Source organism: Corvus cornix, chromosome Z, assembly GCF_000738735.6.
Source record: "Corvus cornix cornix isolate S_Up_H32 chromosome Z, ASM73873v5, whole genome shotgun sequence".
Taxonomy (NCBI): Eukaryota; Metazoa; Chordata; class Aves; order Passeriformes; family Corvidae; genus Corvus; species Corvus cornix.
In genome coordinates, this window is record NC_046357.1 from 365,657 (window position 1) to 381,840 (window position 16,184).

General features: G+C 50.8%; 1 protein-coding gene and 1 long non-coding RNA gene across 2 annotated transcripts in view; one reads left to right on the plus strand and one right to left on the minus strand.

The window, feature by feature from the left end:
* The window catches only part of LOC109143292, a 45,403-nt gene extending 44,102 nt beyond the window's left edge, over positions 1-1,301 (minus strand). Inside the window, exon 1 of the long non-coding RNA XR_005603859.1 lies at positions 821-1,301. This is a non-coding gene — a long non-coding RNA (uncharacterized LOC109143292). The remainder of the gene's footprint in view (positions 1-820) is intronic.
* Positions 477-13,442, plus strand: FECH (ferrochelatase). The gene is made up of 11 exons (XM_039567314.1): positions 477-575; positions 2,426-2,531; positions 3,643-3,762; positions 4,116-4,264; positions 7,123-7,257; positions 7,513-7,619; positions 8,330-8,428; positions 8,540-8,647; positions 8,985-9,149; positions 9,555-9,614; positions 9,886-13,442. Exons 1-11 carry the CDS (start codon positions 527-529, stop codon positions 10,018-10,020), a joined length of 1,233 nt encoding a protein of 410 aa, XP_039423248.1. The 5' UTR covers positions 477-526; the 3' UTR covers positions 10,021-13,442.
* The last annotated feature ends 2,742 nt before the right edge of the window (positions 13,443-16,184 follow it).

The following is a 16,184-nucleotide window of genomic DNA, read 5'->3' on the forward strand; positions in this document are numbered from 1 at the left end:
ATTCCTAAACCACTAAACCACATCACACAGTGCCAGATCCATATGCCTCTTGAACACCTCCACGGATGGTGGCTCCACCAACTCCCTGGGCAACCTTTTCCAATGCCTGAATTCCAGTGCTGAGTTTCTACCGGGAATGGAGGTTACCAGGCAAGCTCTGTGCTCCTGCATCAATGTGTCTGATGGGACGCAGAAGTCGAACCCTCATCTCTCATGAGGCGCCCGCTGAGAAAGACCCCAGCATTTTTTACAAAAACATTTTAAATCTCTTTTAAAAGATTTTGCAGTTTTAAAAGGTTTTGCAGTTTAGAGCGTCATTTCAAACCGGGGATCGCTCGCCCTCGCTCCGTGGGAGTCCACGGGGACTATGGAGGGGAGCCGGGGCAGGGCCACCTACGGGACACCCGCCTCGGGACCGCCGCCAGCCCTCCCCGGATCGTCCCCGCTGCCGTCGGGTGCCGGGGCGGTGCCGGGGCGGTCCCGGGGCGGTGTAACGCGAGGGGCGGTGGCGCGGCTGTCTGAGGGAATGCGGGCGGCCAAGATGGCCGCTGCTGCCGCCGCTGCTGGGCGTCACTGTGAGTGTGGGGGCGCCGCCGCGATGGCGGGAACGGGGGGCCAGGGGCGGCGGGCGGCCTGAGGGCTGCCCGGACACCGCGGGCGCTGCGTGGGCGGGAGCGCGGCGGCGCCGCCGGCAGCGCCGGCACCGCGTTACACAACGCCCGAGAGGCGCCTTTCGTAACGCTGACCCGCGTTTGGGCCGGCGGGGCCGGCGGGGCTGCTGCGGCGGGCGCCCCGGGGGCCGTGCGGCCGGCTGGCTTACCGGGCAGGATGATGGCGGTCTCCCCCTCAGCGGCGCGCGGGGTCTCCTCAGCGGCGCGCGGGTCTCCTCAGCCGCGCGCGGGGTCTCCTCAGCGGCGCGCGGGGTCTCCTCAGCCGCGCGCGGGGTCTCCTCAGCCGCGCGCGGGGTCTCCTCAGCCGCGGGCTGCGATGCTCAGGGTCTCTCCACCCGAGGCAAACGTGCTCCTTGCTCCTGTTGGGCTCAGCTTCTCGTTGATTTTCTGTATTGTTATATATTTTACCCTCTGTGGAATTCAGTTTGAAACGAGCCGCTCTCCCGTTTGAAAGCGTTTGTGTGGAAATGCTGCCTGTGTCGCAGTTCGCCGCAGGTGCGGTGGGAGGTGTGAGCCCTGGGCGCAGGGCAGGGTCACCGCTGTCCTCCCGCTGCTCACCCCTGCAGCGCTCACATCGTGTCCCTACCGAGAGGCACCTGTGTGCTTACCCACCCCAGTTTTCGCTCTAGAGTTTAGTATCGTAATGCCACTTCTAAAACATATGAAAGAACACTTTTACTAATGTTCCATCGAGCTGGGATCATCCTCGTTGCACATCCCGTTCTGCACTATGTCCTTCATGATGCAGATGGAAACGTGCATAAACCTCACTTTAAATTATCAATTGCAGAATGTCCTGGGTTGGAAGGGACTCCTTGTCATTGATTCAGCTCCTGGCCCTGCATGGGACACCCCAACAATCCCACCCTGTGCCTGAGAGCGTTGTCCAAATGCTCCTGGAGCTCTGGCAGCCGTGGGGCTGTGCCTATTCCCCGGGGAGCCTGGGCAGTGCCCCAGCCCCCTCTGGGGCAAGGACAAATGTGTTGTTACAGTGCAGAAGTATCAATGCAGCCATTGAAACTTCTGAATTTATTCTTCTCTATAATTAGCATATAGTGTCAGCCCTTCAGAAAGTAATAACCTAAGAACTGGAAGTAAAAAATAATATTTGAAAAGACTCTTTCAGGCATCAGTGATGCTTGAAGTTCTTTAGTTCGCAGCTTTTTGTATAAGTGCAGATGCAGGCATCCACATCTATGTACTCGTAATCCCGAGTAAGAGGCTGGATTTGCAGGATGCGTTTCGTTGCCATTGATTTCAGCAGGTTTTGAGTCTGTTCAGCATCTGTTCAGGAGGTTATTAGAGAACTGTGAGCTGTAAGATGCTCTTCCCAGAGGGTGGGTCAGCTGCTGAGGAGCTCTGTGCTATTGTGTCTGGGGTGTGCCCAGGTGTGTCTGACCCACGAGGAGTTACACAGTCTGATGCTTATTCCTCAGTGTCAGCCCCTTGTTTCTGCTCTGTTGTCACCAGTTATTTTGGAGTTATGATTGGAACTCACAGATTAGCGAGGCTTTGGTTCGCTTTTTGGTTGTTGCCTGATATCTGCAGAGCTGTAAGTATAACAAGTGCTCAAAGGAAGGCAGAAGCTTGCGATTTCCTGACTTTCTTTGATTTCAGGACCTGGCGCTTGAGTGAGAAAATGCTGAGCTCGCGGTGCTGTGAGTGGGTTTGTGTGGCTGTGGAGGGATTAGCGCTGTGCTGGCGAGGGGCCCCTCGGCCCGGCGCAGGTTATCAGAGCTGTTATCTCTCCGCAGTGCTGAGGAGCTGCAGCCAGCTGCAGGTGCCAGTGCGATGGAGAGGCCAGGCCACGGCCGCCGTGGTGACGGAGAGCACCAAGCCCCAGATCCAGCCCCAGGAGCGGTAGGTGTGCGCAGCAGGGCGGGGGCTCTGTGCCCGCTGCCTCTTCCTGATAGAAGCAGGGCAGCCACAGGGCTTGGTCTGCTTTGTGAGCGTGTGATTGTTTATCTGCCTGGCTGCACTCACCCAGCCCTGTGTTCTCCGTTCCGCAGGGCAAGGACAGCCTTGTTCCTGCAGAGCTCCGTGAGCCTGGGGCCCCTGTAAGGCCTGAGGCAGTGTAGGAGCAATGGAAGGACGTTCATTATCATTATTATTCGAAGTTCTGGTTCTTGCTTCCTGGGTTTTATTCAGCAGCCTTCTGATAAACACTCCAGCAGAAAGGGACTAGAAGCTGAGGTCCTGAAACACTGGGGCAGGCCTGGGCTCCTCTCAGTGCCCTGTTGTGAGACTTTGGCTTTAACGAGAGGAGGGCAAAGCTCCCTGTGCAACCTAAACCATCTGCTTGGGAAGTGAGAGATCCTGGTCTGTGGGCTCCCTTGGGCAGGGGAAACAATTCCATGGGGAAATTGGGTGAGAGTTGTGATCAGCAGCCATTCTGTAGATGCTGATACCACCATCTGTGCTGCTGTGCCGTGTGGGACATCATCCTTACAACAGTGTGCCAGACCTGCACCTGGATAGAAAAGCCACGTGGAAAAACCCAACCCAAACACAACTGGCCCTGCAATGAATTTATGTGTAGAAAGGCTTCTTGCTGCTGTCACTGCTGCAGGAGATGAGATGTGTCCCCACAGTAATGAAGACAAAGACTTGTGCGACTGGCTCATCTGTTATCCAGGGAAGCTGCTGCTTGGTTTGGTTGGAATCCACAGCTGAGACCCTGTTTTATAACCTCCCTTAGAGCCTGCAGCTGCAAGACAGCTTTCTTAGCGTGTTTCCGGCTAAAGTCTGTGTTACAAAGTGGGTACTTTTTAAAAAAGCAAAGATCGTGTAGATACTTGTGTCTGTCTATTCCTGTTCAGAGCCCAAGCGTTTACATAAGCAGGCGGAGCCTCTGAATAGGAGCTGCCTTTGCAAAAGGCAAATGCAGGGAGGATAAACTGGTTGTTTTGTCATAATAATAAAAATAAAAGCAGTAGGTCCCTAGGATTTGAAATCTCTCTTGATTCCACAGGAAACCTAAAACCGGAATCTTGATGTTGAACATGGGAGGCCCGGAGCGGCTGGATGACGTCCACGATTTCTTACTGCGTCTCTTCCTGGACAGAGACCTAATGACTCTTCCGGCTCAAAAGTGAGGAGCACTGGGATCTCCCGTGGTACAGGCGGTGTTGGGTGTTGCTGTCTGAGCTGTAGGCTCTGATATTTACCTTCTGTAGAGAGCAGCATTCCCTAAGACTACTTCATCTTGGGAGCAGTCAGTGCAAGAGGCAGTGCTAGAACGCTCTGGAAGTATGTTTGCCATGGTTGTTCTCTTCTAATTGCAGATTGAGGTGTGGGCAGGGTGGTGGAATATAACATCAAACAAACCGTGCTGCTTTGCTGTAATTTGCGGAGATTGCCGCAGAAAACCTGCTGCAGCAGAGCGCTGGGGAAGGGCTGGTGGTTTGGGTTGTGCTATTAACACGTCCCTCTTGAATGCTCCAGTCAATTAGCACCGCTCATTGCCAAGCGCCGCACCCCGAAAATCCAGGAGCAGTACAGCAGGATCGGCGGGGGCTCCCCCATCAAGAAGTGGACAGCGGTGCAGGGAGAGGGCATGGTGAAGCTGCTGGACAGCATGTCTCCTCGCACTGGTACTGCTCTGCTCAGCCTCCTACAGGCTGCCTTTGCTCTCTGTCTTGGAACTGTTTGCTTGCAAAGCAGCTTTGGCTTCTTGGTTTTCATTGTGGGGTGCTGTGGATCTCAGCCCTGCTGGGAGGTCATGGCAAAGACAGTGCAGGAGGGATTCCATTCGCTGTAAGGTCGTTATTGAGGGCTGGGCTCAGGGAGTCACCTCTCTGTCTCTCCTGTGCTCATGGGAAGATGACTGTGATAGACAAAGTGTGTTATTTTCAGGTGCCAGGAGTCTCCCTTAGTGTGTGGCACTGCAAAGCCACACCTGCCCTGTAAGCCCTGCTTGAGCCTGAGGAAGCTTGCACTGAAGACAACTGGTTGAGGCTTAGATGGGAAAAAAGGGGAATGTATTTCATGTGAACAACTAAGGCAGGTGTGGCAGGAGGGGTTCAGAGTGGCGTTCTCAGCAGCTGTTTCAGGGCTGAAAGGAGGACAGTTGGAGAAAAGACAAGGCTTTGTAGATGAGCACTGCAGGGCATGGCTGAGCGATAGCAGTGAGCCCCACCCAGGGACACAGCAGGAGATAAGGCTGGACAGTTTGGCTGAGGTGGAAGGAGATGCTCTCTTTGCCAGTCCTTCATGATGAGAAAACTTCAAACATGAATACAGCCTCCCTCCCTTCTCTCTGGATCACAGAATCCCTCTGAACCTCACTCCCTCCCAGCAAGGAGTGCTGACCGGTATGGGGTAGCCTGTGCCACTCTGCCCAGTAGCCTGAGTGTGATGGGAAATGGGTGCAGATGCTTCTGGGAATGTCCTTTCACGCAGGGCTATTTTGTAGCTTTTTGTGGCACCTGCCTCAGGCTTGGCTAGAAAAGGGCTAGAGGAAAAGGACTACTAAAAGGGTCTGGAAGGTGAAAAGCAACATTCTTGGAAGGCTAGAACTAAATTTATTTCATCCATTCAGAATGCAGTGTGTCACTGGTGCCTTCATTCAGGTGATGTTCAAACCTTTCTCCACAGATGTGACTCCCTAGCTTAGTTCGAGCTGTCCCTCGAAGTACAGTCCCTGCAAGTACAGTCAGAGCCTGAGGCCTGCTGTGTCACCCAAGGCAGGAGTGATCTTGGAGCAGGAGCCCCTGAAGGGTCAGGCTTGCAGCAGGTTCTGCAGATAAAACTTGGACGGTTTATCTGCTTTTCCCAGTGTCCCACTCCCACTTGCTTTTGTTTGGTGACCACTCTCTGTGCAGTCACACCCTTCTCTGGGCACCTCTCCCACCTGATAAGTCCTTTGGAGACTCCTTTTTTACTTGACAGCAGCTGCAGTTTAACAATAGAATGTGCTGAGCACTGCCAGCCACTTCCTTCAGCATCCCAAGTGACCTTGCAGAGCACTGTGTTCCTTCCAAACAGCTTGGAACAGCTGGATGTGCTTCCAGACAGCATTTGGGAATGTGGTGTGCTCACAGGTAGCACTTTGGGAGTGCTGAGCCTTGTTAATGAGTAACTGGCAGGAGGTGCTGGTACCATGTGAAACGTGGCAAAAAAGGAATAATTTCAGGGTCATTTTGCCTTGATCTGGTCTGGGCAGCAACTGAAACCTCAGTGTGTCAGGAAAACTGCTCTCCTCCTAAATTCAGACACAGCACTGTACCAGCTCCTAGGAGGGGAACTAACTATCCAAGCCAAAATCAGGACAGGATGTCACTCTTATTTAAGTTGTCTGTATACAGACACCAGCATCTCCCTTTTGCTGCCCATGGTTCTGAATAAAACCTGACACTGTGAGGGTATTGCTTCCAGGTTGGCCATGTTTTGAATGTCCTTTCCCAGGTTAAACTCCTACAGTCCCTGCTGTGGTTAGTCAGACTTTTGTCTTCAATGCCATTCAAAGATGTTAATGAGGTTACTGGCTCAAGGGCTCCCGAAGTTGGGTCATTATTTGCTGCTGCTCCCAGCTGGGAGCTCTCATGCCTCCTGCAGAGAACTGGGGCTGTCTAAACCTGTTTTCTGAATCCTGCATAAATGTATGGAGTGGAGCCCAAGCACGGGACATCTGCTTCCTTCAGAAACCTGCTAAATGTTATTTCAGAGCCACTGACCCGGAAACCCTGAAAAAGAAACTTTGCTTTTGTTCTCCTAAGAACCTCTGTCCTCCACTTAAAAAAACAAAACAGCAAACCTCCCCTGCCTGCCCCCCGTCCCCTAACCAAGCCGTGCTCCCAAAGCTGACACCCAAAAGATTAGACAGAAAATGGAGAAACCTGAGATGTCCTCGGGGAGAATCATATTGCCTCCAAAATTAGGTGTTAAAGCCATGAAGCTTTTTATAAAACTCCTCCAAAATTAGAATGGGAGAGCATTTATCCCTGATTCACTGCACTGCTGCCCCAGACAATAGTGCTGGTCCTTGGGGTTTTGGTGCCCTGGGAGCAGGCATGCTGGGCAGGGAAGGCAGCTGGAGCTGAGGACTGTGAGGACATTGGGGTGTTCATTTAGCTTTTTGTAGTGACACTTTTTTATCATTACATCATTAAAATTAGGACTTGCCCAGTGAGACATGAGGGCTCTGTCCAGGCTGGGACCCATGTCTCTGCTAAATGCAGGAGAAGCAGGCAAGTGATGTTTCTGCAGAAGCAAACCATGATATAAATCACTTTTAAATTCTAATCACAGCCAAGTGAGGTACCAGAAAATTGCTTGGCCAAAGAAAGGGTTTATATATGACAGTGCTTTAGAAAAGTAGCCAGAAAATTATCGACAAGTTTACTTCAGCAGTTTCAGCCTGCCTGTTCTTGTCTATTTGAAATATTAATGATGTGTTACTGTGAGTTCTCACCTTTTCCTGCACTTTCTCTTCCTGTGCTCGGGCTGGCAGCGCCTCACAAGTACTACATCGGCTTCCGGTACGTGCATCCCCTGACAGAGGAGGCCATTGAGCAGATGGAGAAGGATGGCATTGAGAGGGCTGTTGCCTTCACCCAGTACCCCCAGTACAGCTGCTCCACCACAGGTGAGCCTCCGAGCAGAGCAGGGGTGCTGTAGGCACGTGGCTGTGAACGTGGATAAATCATCTGAACTTTGATCAGACTGGTGCATTGTCTGAGCTTGGATATAATTGTTCCCATTGGAGACTCTCAGCTCTGATTTACCATTGCATTTTAATTATGTAGCATTTAAAATATGGTAATAGCTTGCTGCAAGGCAGTTTCAATCTGACAGGTTGCTGATGGCCTGGCTGAACTTCTGTTGTCAATTCTTGTTTCAGGAAGCAGTTTAAATGCCATTTATCGCTACTATAACGAGAAAGGGGAGAAGCCAAAGATGAAGTGGAGCATAATTGACCGATGGCCCACACATCCCCTTCTCATTCAGGTGTGGATCTGAAGCCTTTGGGGTTTATATATTTTCTTTTAAAATATAGAAAAAAATACTGAGGAAGGATAACAGGAAGGCTTCAATCGGAGGGTGCATTTTAGTTGTGCAATGAAATGAGTCTTGTCTACCATGTCTGAAATTACAGGAGAAGGAGGGTTATTTCATGCCAGATGCTTTGGCAAGATAAGGTGTGAAAGGGACCACTGTGCACATCCTGTTCTAAAAACTGAATGATGTTACCCTAATGGTGGTGGCTGGAAGGAACCTCTACAGGCCATTAGTCCAAATTCCTGCTCAGAGCAGGTCTGTGATCAGCGCACACAGAGATCGTGTTGGTTTGGCAATTCCCCTCCGGCAGCAAAGAGTAATTCCTGGCTGTGGCAGGAGCAATGAGGGGGAAGCCTTGCTGCTTTCTTTTCAGAGAAAATGGCCCTTTGGTCTTTATCAGGGAGCTTCTCCTTTTGTGTGGGTTTGCAGTTTTTCTGGTGTGCTGAGCAGATGAAAAAAACACTGAAGGCAGGCAAGGTGGAACTGCCTGTGCTGGGGGACATTCCCTGGACACACTGCCTGAGTGTTGTGCACACTGAAGGGAATTTGGGAGTTCTTAAGGCAACAAGAAACATGGGAGCTGCCTGTCTGGATCACTAAGAGCAGGAATACCTCCCAGTGTTCCTGATTCAGGTCTTTGTTTCTGTTTCTCTGAGCAGTGCTTTGCTGATCACATCCAGAAGGAACTGAACCTGTTCCCACCAGACAAAAGGAAAGATGTGGTCATCCTCTTCTCGGCCCACTCGCTGCCCATGTCTGTGAGTTACCTCAGGGAAGGGTGTGGGGACAGCTGTGGAAGTGCCAGGCAAATCTGGTCCTTCCCCAGAGTGTTCACTGGATGACAGAGGTGCGGCGTGTTTGTGGTGCAGGTGGTGAATCGCGGCGATCCGTATCCTCAAGAAGTGGGAGCTACTGTCCAGAGAGTCATGGAGAAGCTCAACTACTCCAACCCTTACAGGCTTGTGTGGCAGTCCAAGGTACGTGCTCAGGGAAGCTGAGCAGGTAAACCCTGTGCAGGGTTTTACTGAACTGAAAAAAATACTCCTTTATTTGCATTTTCAGTTATTTTAATCAGTCTTGTTCAGGCCGGCCCAGGTTCTGTTCCTTTGAGGTGTAATGGTGGGAAGTGTGTCTCCATTCATTAAACAATTAGTGGAGAAAGTGAGAAGTACAACCAAAAGCAGGGAAATACAAATAGCTGTTTCCATCCCATCCATAATCTGGTCTCTGTCATCCTGCCTAAGGAAATGTGGGTGTTCTTTGTAAGAATGATTTAATGAGTGTTTTTCCTTTATTTCCCCTTTTTTCTTCCAGGTTGGACCAATGCCTTGGCTTGGTCCCCAGACAGATGAGACCATTAAAGGACTGTGCCAGCGAGGAAAGAAGAACATGTTGTTGGTCCCAATAGCATTTACGAGTGACCACATTGAAACACTGTATGAGCTGGATATCGAGTATGCCCAGGTTTTAGCCAACGAGGTGAATGCTCTGTGGGTTTGGTCTTGTTTGGGTAGTGCTGCTCTGAAATTATTTCTCCTGGGGTGCAATTTGGTTTGTAGTTGCTTCTTGCAATATGATTTGGGATGAGCTTTATTTTCCTGTAAATCAAAAATTAATCTGAACTGGCTTAACCACAACACAGGTGCAAGTTTGTCTTTCTGGTATAAAGACCATTACAATTATTGCTGAAAAAGAATGATTTTTGGCAGCAAACCAAAATGTTGCCCCATTGTAATTTTTGCTATACTAAAAACCATGATACTGCATTTAATCCTGTCATTTTGGGGCAACTTCTGAATGAAGTAGGAAGATTTTGAAGGCTACCCAGTGAAGGATCTAGCAGATTTAACAGATCTAACTTTTTCCTCCTTACTTTTGATTCAGTGTGGAGTAGAAAACATCAGAAGAGCAGAGTCTCTCAATGGAAATCCACTCTTCTCCAAGGTATCTGCTATGTTGCAGTGGCTGTAAAGGTTTGCAGTTGTGTTTCCTGCTGAGCATGGCTGTTTTCAGGTAGTTTTAACGTATTTTGAGTTTAAGAGCAGAAATGGAGCCCCGCGTACCTCATCTGTCTAGCGCAGAGAGGTTTCCTGTACCGCAGTTGGTGTGTTTTTGTCAGAAGGGGGCACAGGCTCAGCAGCCCCGTGCCGGGGCTAGGGCGGGGGGTTTGCACAGCTGGATTTGCTCCCTCTGACCATTGCCACCCGCCCTGCAGGCCCTGGCAGACCTGGTGTGCTCCCACCTGCAGTCCAACGAGGTGTGCTCCCGCCAGCTGACCCTGTGCTGCCCGCTCTGCGTCAACCCCGTGTGCAGGGAGACCAAGGCGTTCTTCACCAGCCAGCCCCTGTGAGCCCGGGAGCCGCCTGCATCCCACGGAGCCGCCTGCGGAGGGACACTGCCCCGGACCAGCCCTCCCGGCACACACCCACAGGCTCGTGCTCTCAGTGCTGTTATCGCCCACAACAGCACAGAGAACTTGACTTTGGTTTAATTTTTCTTATGTTTTCTTTGTTTGAGAAGAGTTGTAGGAAGTAGGGCAATGAGGGCGTTTACGCTGTCAGGCGTGAGGAGATCTCGTGTCATCCGACCCCGATCGGACTTGGCGTGAGCCTGGCAGTGCGCACTGAAAAACGTACACAGCTTTTTTACAATTAGCTTCTATTTCTATGCAGGGATTTATTTGTATGCAGGGTGGTCATGAGTGCATTAACTTGCCAAGTCAAAGGTACAATTATTTTGGTTTTGCTTAAGGTGCAGTCTGACCAGCACAGTCTGTTGTCTGTTCTGAGAGGGACTTTGCAGCTGGCTTTGGAGACTTTGGAGATCAAGTGGCTTCTAATGCTTTTTGATAATGTGTGTATACATATATATATTTCTTTTTTTTTTTTTTTTTTTAGAACATAAAGATAAGGCTTTGTTTTGTTTTGGTTTTCTCCTGCCAGAAACTTCCAGTGAAAGCTTAGCTGGGATAGTAGAACGCACAAAACTTGTTTACATTTTTTAGAAAAAACATTTTCGTTATCTGCAGGAAAGCATTTGAAGAGCATAAATTGAAAGGAATTAGCCTGCTTAGGTGATACTGGAGAATTTGATCCTTTGAAACTGTGTGTTTCAAGCCTAGCAGGAGCATGTGTGGAAACATGTTGGCTTATCTTAAGCAGAATGGCTTTTTAAATTATTATTATTTTTATTAAAAAGGGCTTTCTCTGTTTGGTGAAGTAAATTTAGGAAGTCAGGCTTGTTCTCCAGGAGGTTTATAGATCCACTCTGTGCTTTCTACTGTGCCACAGTACTGTGTTTTTGTGGGATACCTCTGGAGTGCCATAGTTAGGATTGATATGGCTTAATTGCTGTTATTTAAATGGAGATGATCAGCCAGGAGTAATTTACAGTTTTACATTGCAGATGCCTGAGAACAGGCCGCCCCGTGCTGGGGCTCTCCTGAAAGGCTGCCAGCCCACAGCAGAGCTGAGCTGGGCAGGGCCCTGGCACTGAGTGTCCCCCCGGGAGGCACAGGGGCCCCTCCTGCCACCGGGGCGGGAGCAGAGCTGTGACCGTGTCCCATGGCACTGAGCCGTCCGTGTGGTGGCCCAGCTGGCACCTCCTCGGGGGCACACGTTTACTTGATGTCTTTAGCACTGAAACGCCAGGACCTGGGCACTGCAGGCTGGTTCTTGGGAATTGCTGCTGTCTGGGAAGCAGATGCCACGCTTCTCAGCCAGGTTGATCTGCTCAGGTAACCATGAGGCATGAGTAGTTTGGACCTCTGATCTTTTGAAAGCAGGGTGTTTAAAGAGAGAAAAGGCCTCTTGTGGTATATCAGGGGTTTGTCTTGTTCTGTTTTGTTGGAAGAAGTAAAGGTGGGGTGCCAAAGGAATGGATGGATGCTGTGTTGAGCACCTGTGGAGTGGTGTAAATCCCTAATACCTCTGGAGAGTTGCTTGCTCCACTGCCATACCTGCTTCCCAGGGTGAGACAGACTGAGATTCCTTCAGTGCAGCACCCTGTTCCTCGCAGAAAGAAGTCTTCCTTGACCCTTCATGCCTGTGCCTGTTTCAGTGGCAGGGAGCCAGAAGCTTCTCTTCTCCCTCTTCTCCCTCCCCTTGGTCTCTGCTCGCTGCCTTGGCAGCAGAAAGGAGCACAGTATGTCTGGGAACACTGGCCTTACGTCTCTTGTTGGACAAAGAACTTTCTCTGTTCCACTTCTCTGCGTGACACTTCAGGGTCAGTGGAAAACAATCTGGTCTGTCAAATCTTCCAACTCACTCCTGTATCCTCACAGCTGACCTTCAGGTGGTCCAGGCTGTGACCACCACATTGACAAAGTGTGGAAAGCAGAGGTTAATTTCCTATGAACTTTGTGGTATTATAAATACAGATGGCTTTTCATTTTCGTACTGGAGAGAGTCCTAAAAATCCTAGCTGGCACTGATTCTAAGGCATTACATTTGTCCCCAGTAATAAAAGGTACTTAAAATTCACTTTTGAGTGTTCTAACCACAAGTGGGATAATTACTCTGTTGCTGCTATTAGACCATAATGTAGAAATCACTTAATTTTCCAGCTTTTAGCAGATGGGGCCTGTCTCACGGAGCTGGTGGTACTGGTTGCTGTCAAAGGGTATTTTCATAGAGGTTTCTGAGGAGTTCCTCATCTCTCAAGCCAATGCCCAGCGGGTTGGGTGAGTGTCTGCCCCAAGGAGAGATGAATCCTATGGTGCATGTGCCTTCCTGAGCCCTCCTCAGTGCCATGTCCTGCTGAGTTTGCAGCTCCTCTGCCCCGTAGCTGTTCCCAGTGCCCCTCTGGTGGGCTGGAAACCTCTGGTGCTACTGGCTCTGGGCCTGGTGTGCCCGGATCTGGGAGGCTCTGGTCCCTGGACAGCAATCCAGCTGGGTTGTTCTTACCAGTGACACTCCTCTTGCAGCACTTCAGTCGCAAGTGTTGCTCATGCACATATCCCTGACAAGAACAGGCAGTGGGAAGCCAGCCTGTGGGATGTGAGGCAGCGTTGCATCCCAAGGTTTCCTTGGTGAGAGCCGAGTCCTCAGGCTGGGCTGGAGCTGTGGGGGGCTTTGGGGATGGCAGGGGGTCACTGTCCTCCTGCCCCAGCTGGGGTGGCACCTAAGTGCAGGAGTGAGCTGGGCAGGGGATCTGCCCACCAGAGCTGCCAGCACTGTGGAGCTCTGGCCTCAGGATATCGACTGGAAATTGAGGAGTTAGGAACAGCCTGTGGTGTCCTGAGGGAAGAAATGGGAAGTAGTGGGGTGAGGTTGTTTTCCTGCTTTTACACTCTGCAGTTTGGCTTATTTTTTCATTATTGAGTGAATTTTTCTCTTTTGAATTTCTTTCTAACCTGTCCCTTGGTCCTAGCTGCATTTCAGAGAAGGTGGAAGCTTCCAAAAGGTGCTGACACCAAAAGGTGTATGGATGGTGTCGGAGCTGGCCTTCTGCCATCCCCTGGAGAGGAGGATGGCATAGCTGAGTTCAGTGGGGCTAGGGTTTCCCTAGGAATACCTAAAAGTTCAGTGAATTCTCCCTTTCCACCATGCACAGAGAGCTGGGGATCACCATGAAGTGTAAGCTGCAAGAGAGAGCAGCTCCTTTGATTTTGTTAATGCCAGATGTGTACAGATCCTTGCTTTTAGCCCAATGTATGCATTTCAGATTGACCAAGGACTTCCATTTGATGTAACACAGCGAATTTGGATAATCCTACTGTGTGTCATTTGCCATAAGGATGGAATTCCAATTAAAGGTTTTTTTAAGAAATAATGGAGCTGTGTGTCTTTGTAAGAGCCCTTTATGCTGGTATTTGGGGTTCTCTGCACCTCTGGTGTCAGGCTGAGGTGAGTTACACCCCCTAAAAAGGCTGGAGAAGATGGTGAATCAGGTATTTGCCCTGGTTTGGGATCCCACCTGTGATGGATATTTTATTCTGTTCCCTGTTAGCAGTCTCTGGGCAGCTCCTTCCTGATCTTACTAATTAAGTGCTTGATTGATTATTTTCTAGAGCAGGGATTGGAGCTGTTGGATACTTAAGCTGATCCACTAGTGAGCTCTTGTGAGCTGGGTTGTGACAGGGGAGAGAGCAAGATGCAAAACCAACACAATGGAAGGTGGGAAAAATGGAGGAGAGCAGTGATAGTTCTTTTCCTGTGGAATCTCCGGCCAAGCTCTGCTGGTTTACTGTCGAGTGGGGATTTGGCTGTGTGAGTGTGGCAGAACTTCAGCAATGTCATATTTGAATCCAAAACCATGTCTAACATTGTGGAAGCACTTTTCCTTCCTCCTTCTTTCCAAAGGGCTCACTCTCCACCTGCTTTCCTGCTTAGCCGTGTTTCTCTCATCCCATCTAGAAGTACTTGTCTCCAGCAGCACAGCCTGGGCAAGCGCAAGGGATTTATTTGTAAATCAGCAATTTCGAGCCCTCAGGAGCAGGTTCTGCTCCTGCCTGTAGAGTATGGGGATTTGCAAATTTGGACCAGGTCTAAAACCTGCCTTCTATTTTCCTGCTGAATTTGTTCTCAGCAGTAAGTGCTGGGAAAAGGTTATTTAATTTGAGTCCATTGGCCTGGCTGATGGGCATCCTTCCCATGACTGCACAGAGATGGATTGTCTGTCCAGAGAGGGATCAGCTCCGAGACGTGCGGCCTTTGATCCTCTGGGCTCAGAGGTTGCTCCAGGAGCGGCTGCCCGGTGACATCTGAGCCCCAAAGGCCAACAGAGCACAAGGCCACAAAGTGGGGAGGAAGTGCTCCTTCCCATCACTGGAGCTGTTCAGGACTAGGCTTGGAGCACTGGTCTAGTGGAAGGTGTCCCTGCCTTCCAACCCAAAGCAGTCTGGGATCCTGTGAGTCACTAGAGGTGTTGCCTCTGATCCCATTGCTCACGGGGCAAGGAAGGGGACTGTGGAACTGAAGCCTGGCAGTTCCCAGAATGATGGAGAGGGAGCTGTCACGGGGAATCCAGAGCACTCCATTCTTCTCCTGTCATTTTTAAGGATGATCCATAACGTGTGAACATCACCCGCAATCGAGGCCTAATTGTGTTTCTCCAGCGAGCAGGCAGCACTTCCAAGGAAGCTTAAACGAGCACTTAAGGGATAATGCTCGGAGCGGGTCCGGGGAGGCTCCGTGCCCTGGCCCGGCTCCTCACAGCCAAATCCCCCAGCGCTTTTATCCTGGAGTTATTGGGCCATTATGGGCTATGGTTGTCTTTTACAGCCTTGGATTTCTTGTGCTGTTAGGCGGGAGGGGAGGGATGTGTAACATGACCCAAAGTGGTCTTGTTTGTTTTAATCTGCTGGTTTAATATCTTATGGCTTCCTGCCATTATCCCTTTCGGAGCCGGACCCTGGAGTCACGCCTGGAGGTTTGCTGTGTGCAGAGACTGAAGGCAGCTTCCAGTGGGTGCAGCTTGTGGCTGGCAGAGCTGGCCTTGGCTTGTTCTCTGTGTGTGGGGGCATTGGTGACAGCTGTTCCCACCTGATGATCCCACTGTGGTGTCCTGCCACACTGCCTATCCCAAGGCTCTTTCCTCCTGGTTGTTCTCCTTCAGCACCTCCATCCCACATGTGCTGAAAATCAGTGGCATTGCAAAAGCTCCTGCTGTTTTCCTCCAAAAGAAACCCACCTCCCTCACCCTGACTTGCTGTTGGTGTGCAGCTTTCCCTGCAGGCTGCATCCCAGGCTGTTTCCTGAGGGAGTTCCTGCAGGGTTTCAAGTGGTGCGGAGTGTCTGGATCAGAAGAGCTGCCAGCACTTCATCTGCAGTCAGGAGGGACCCGCGCCGTGATCGCTGCGGGTCCCACACGGCACATCATTACTGTCAAGTTCATCCTGACGGATGCACTGCCGTTCCCAGCACTGCCCGAGGAGCAGGAGGAGGAGGAGGATGGGAGTGTGGTGTCTGCTTCTTGGGGCTGGGCTGCTCTGAGGGTGAGTGCTCCCTCCGGGGAGCAGGGACACCATCCAGCCTGGCTGCCACGGGCTGTCCCTGCATCCCTGGGATGGAAGGGCTGTTTTGTTGCTTTGTTTTTTATCATTGCTGACAAAACTGAGGGGGTTTTATAGCATTTTAACCTGGAATAATTGTGATTCTTGGCAGGGTTGGGAAACAGTGAGCTGAGTGGAATTCACAGGAGTGAGCTCCATGGGTATAGAGTTGGCCCTGGACCTGAGTGCAGGGGGCATGGCCTAGCATTGGGAAAAGCTGATGTTGATACAGCATCCCAGTCCAGCTGCAATCCTGCCACACACCCAGCTCATCCTTCAGCTTTTTCGGCAGCTTAATGAAATGGTCCCATTTCCTTCTTCCAGCTGTGCCCACTGCTAAGTGCCTGGAAAATGCATTCCCGGGGGAACAATCCTGCAAGTGAGATGGAAATGACCTGCCGCGGCTGCATTAGTCTCGGTGTCATCGCTTTTGCCTCTTTGCTGTTTGAGTGTTTTTTCCCTTTCCATGCTCAGCAGCCATCCTGGTGGCACTGGCTCCTGTGGTCCTCACCACCTCCCTG

Bases quoted from the DNA above. Each gene is read 5' to 3' on its own strand.
- FECH (XM_039567314.1), top strand. From the start codon at position 527: ATGCGGGCGGCCAAGATGGCCGCTGCTGCCGCCGCTGCTGGGCGTCAC. The intron at 576-2,425 runs GTGAGTGTGGGG...ATCTCTCCGCAG, and splicing joins CGCCGCTGCTGGGCGTCACT to TGCTGAGGAGCTGCAGCCAG. The intron at 9,615-9,885 runs GTATCTGCTATG...CCCGCCCTGCAG, and splicing joins GAAATCCACTCTTCTCCAAG to GCCCTGGCAGACCTGGTGTG.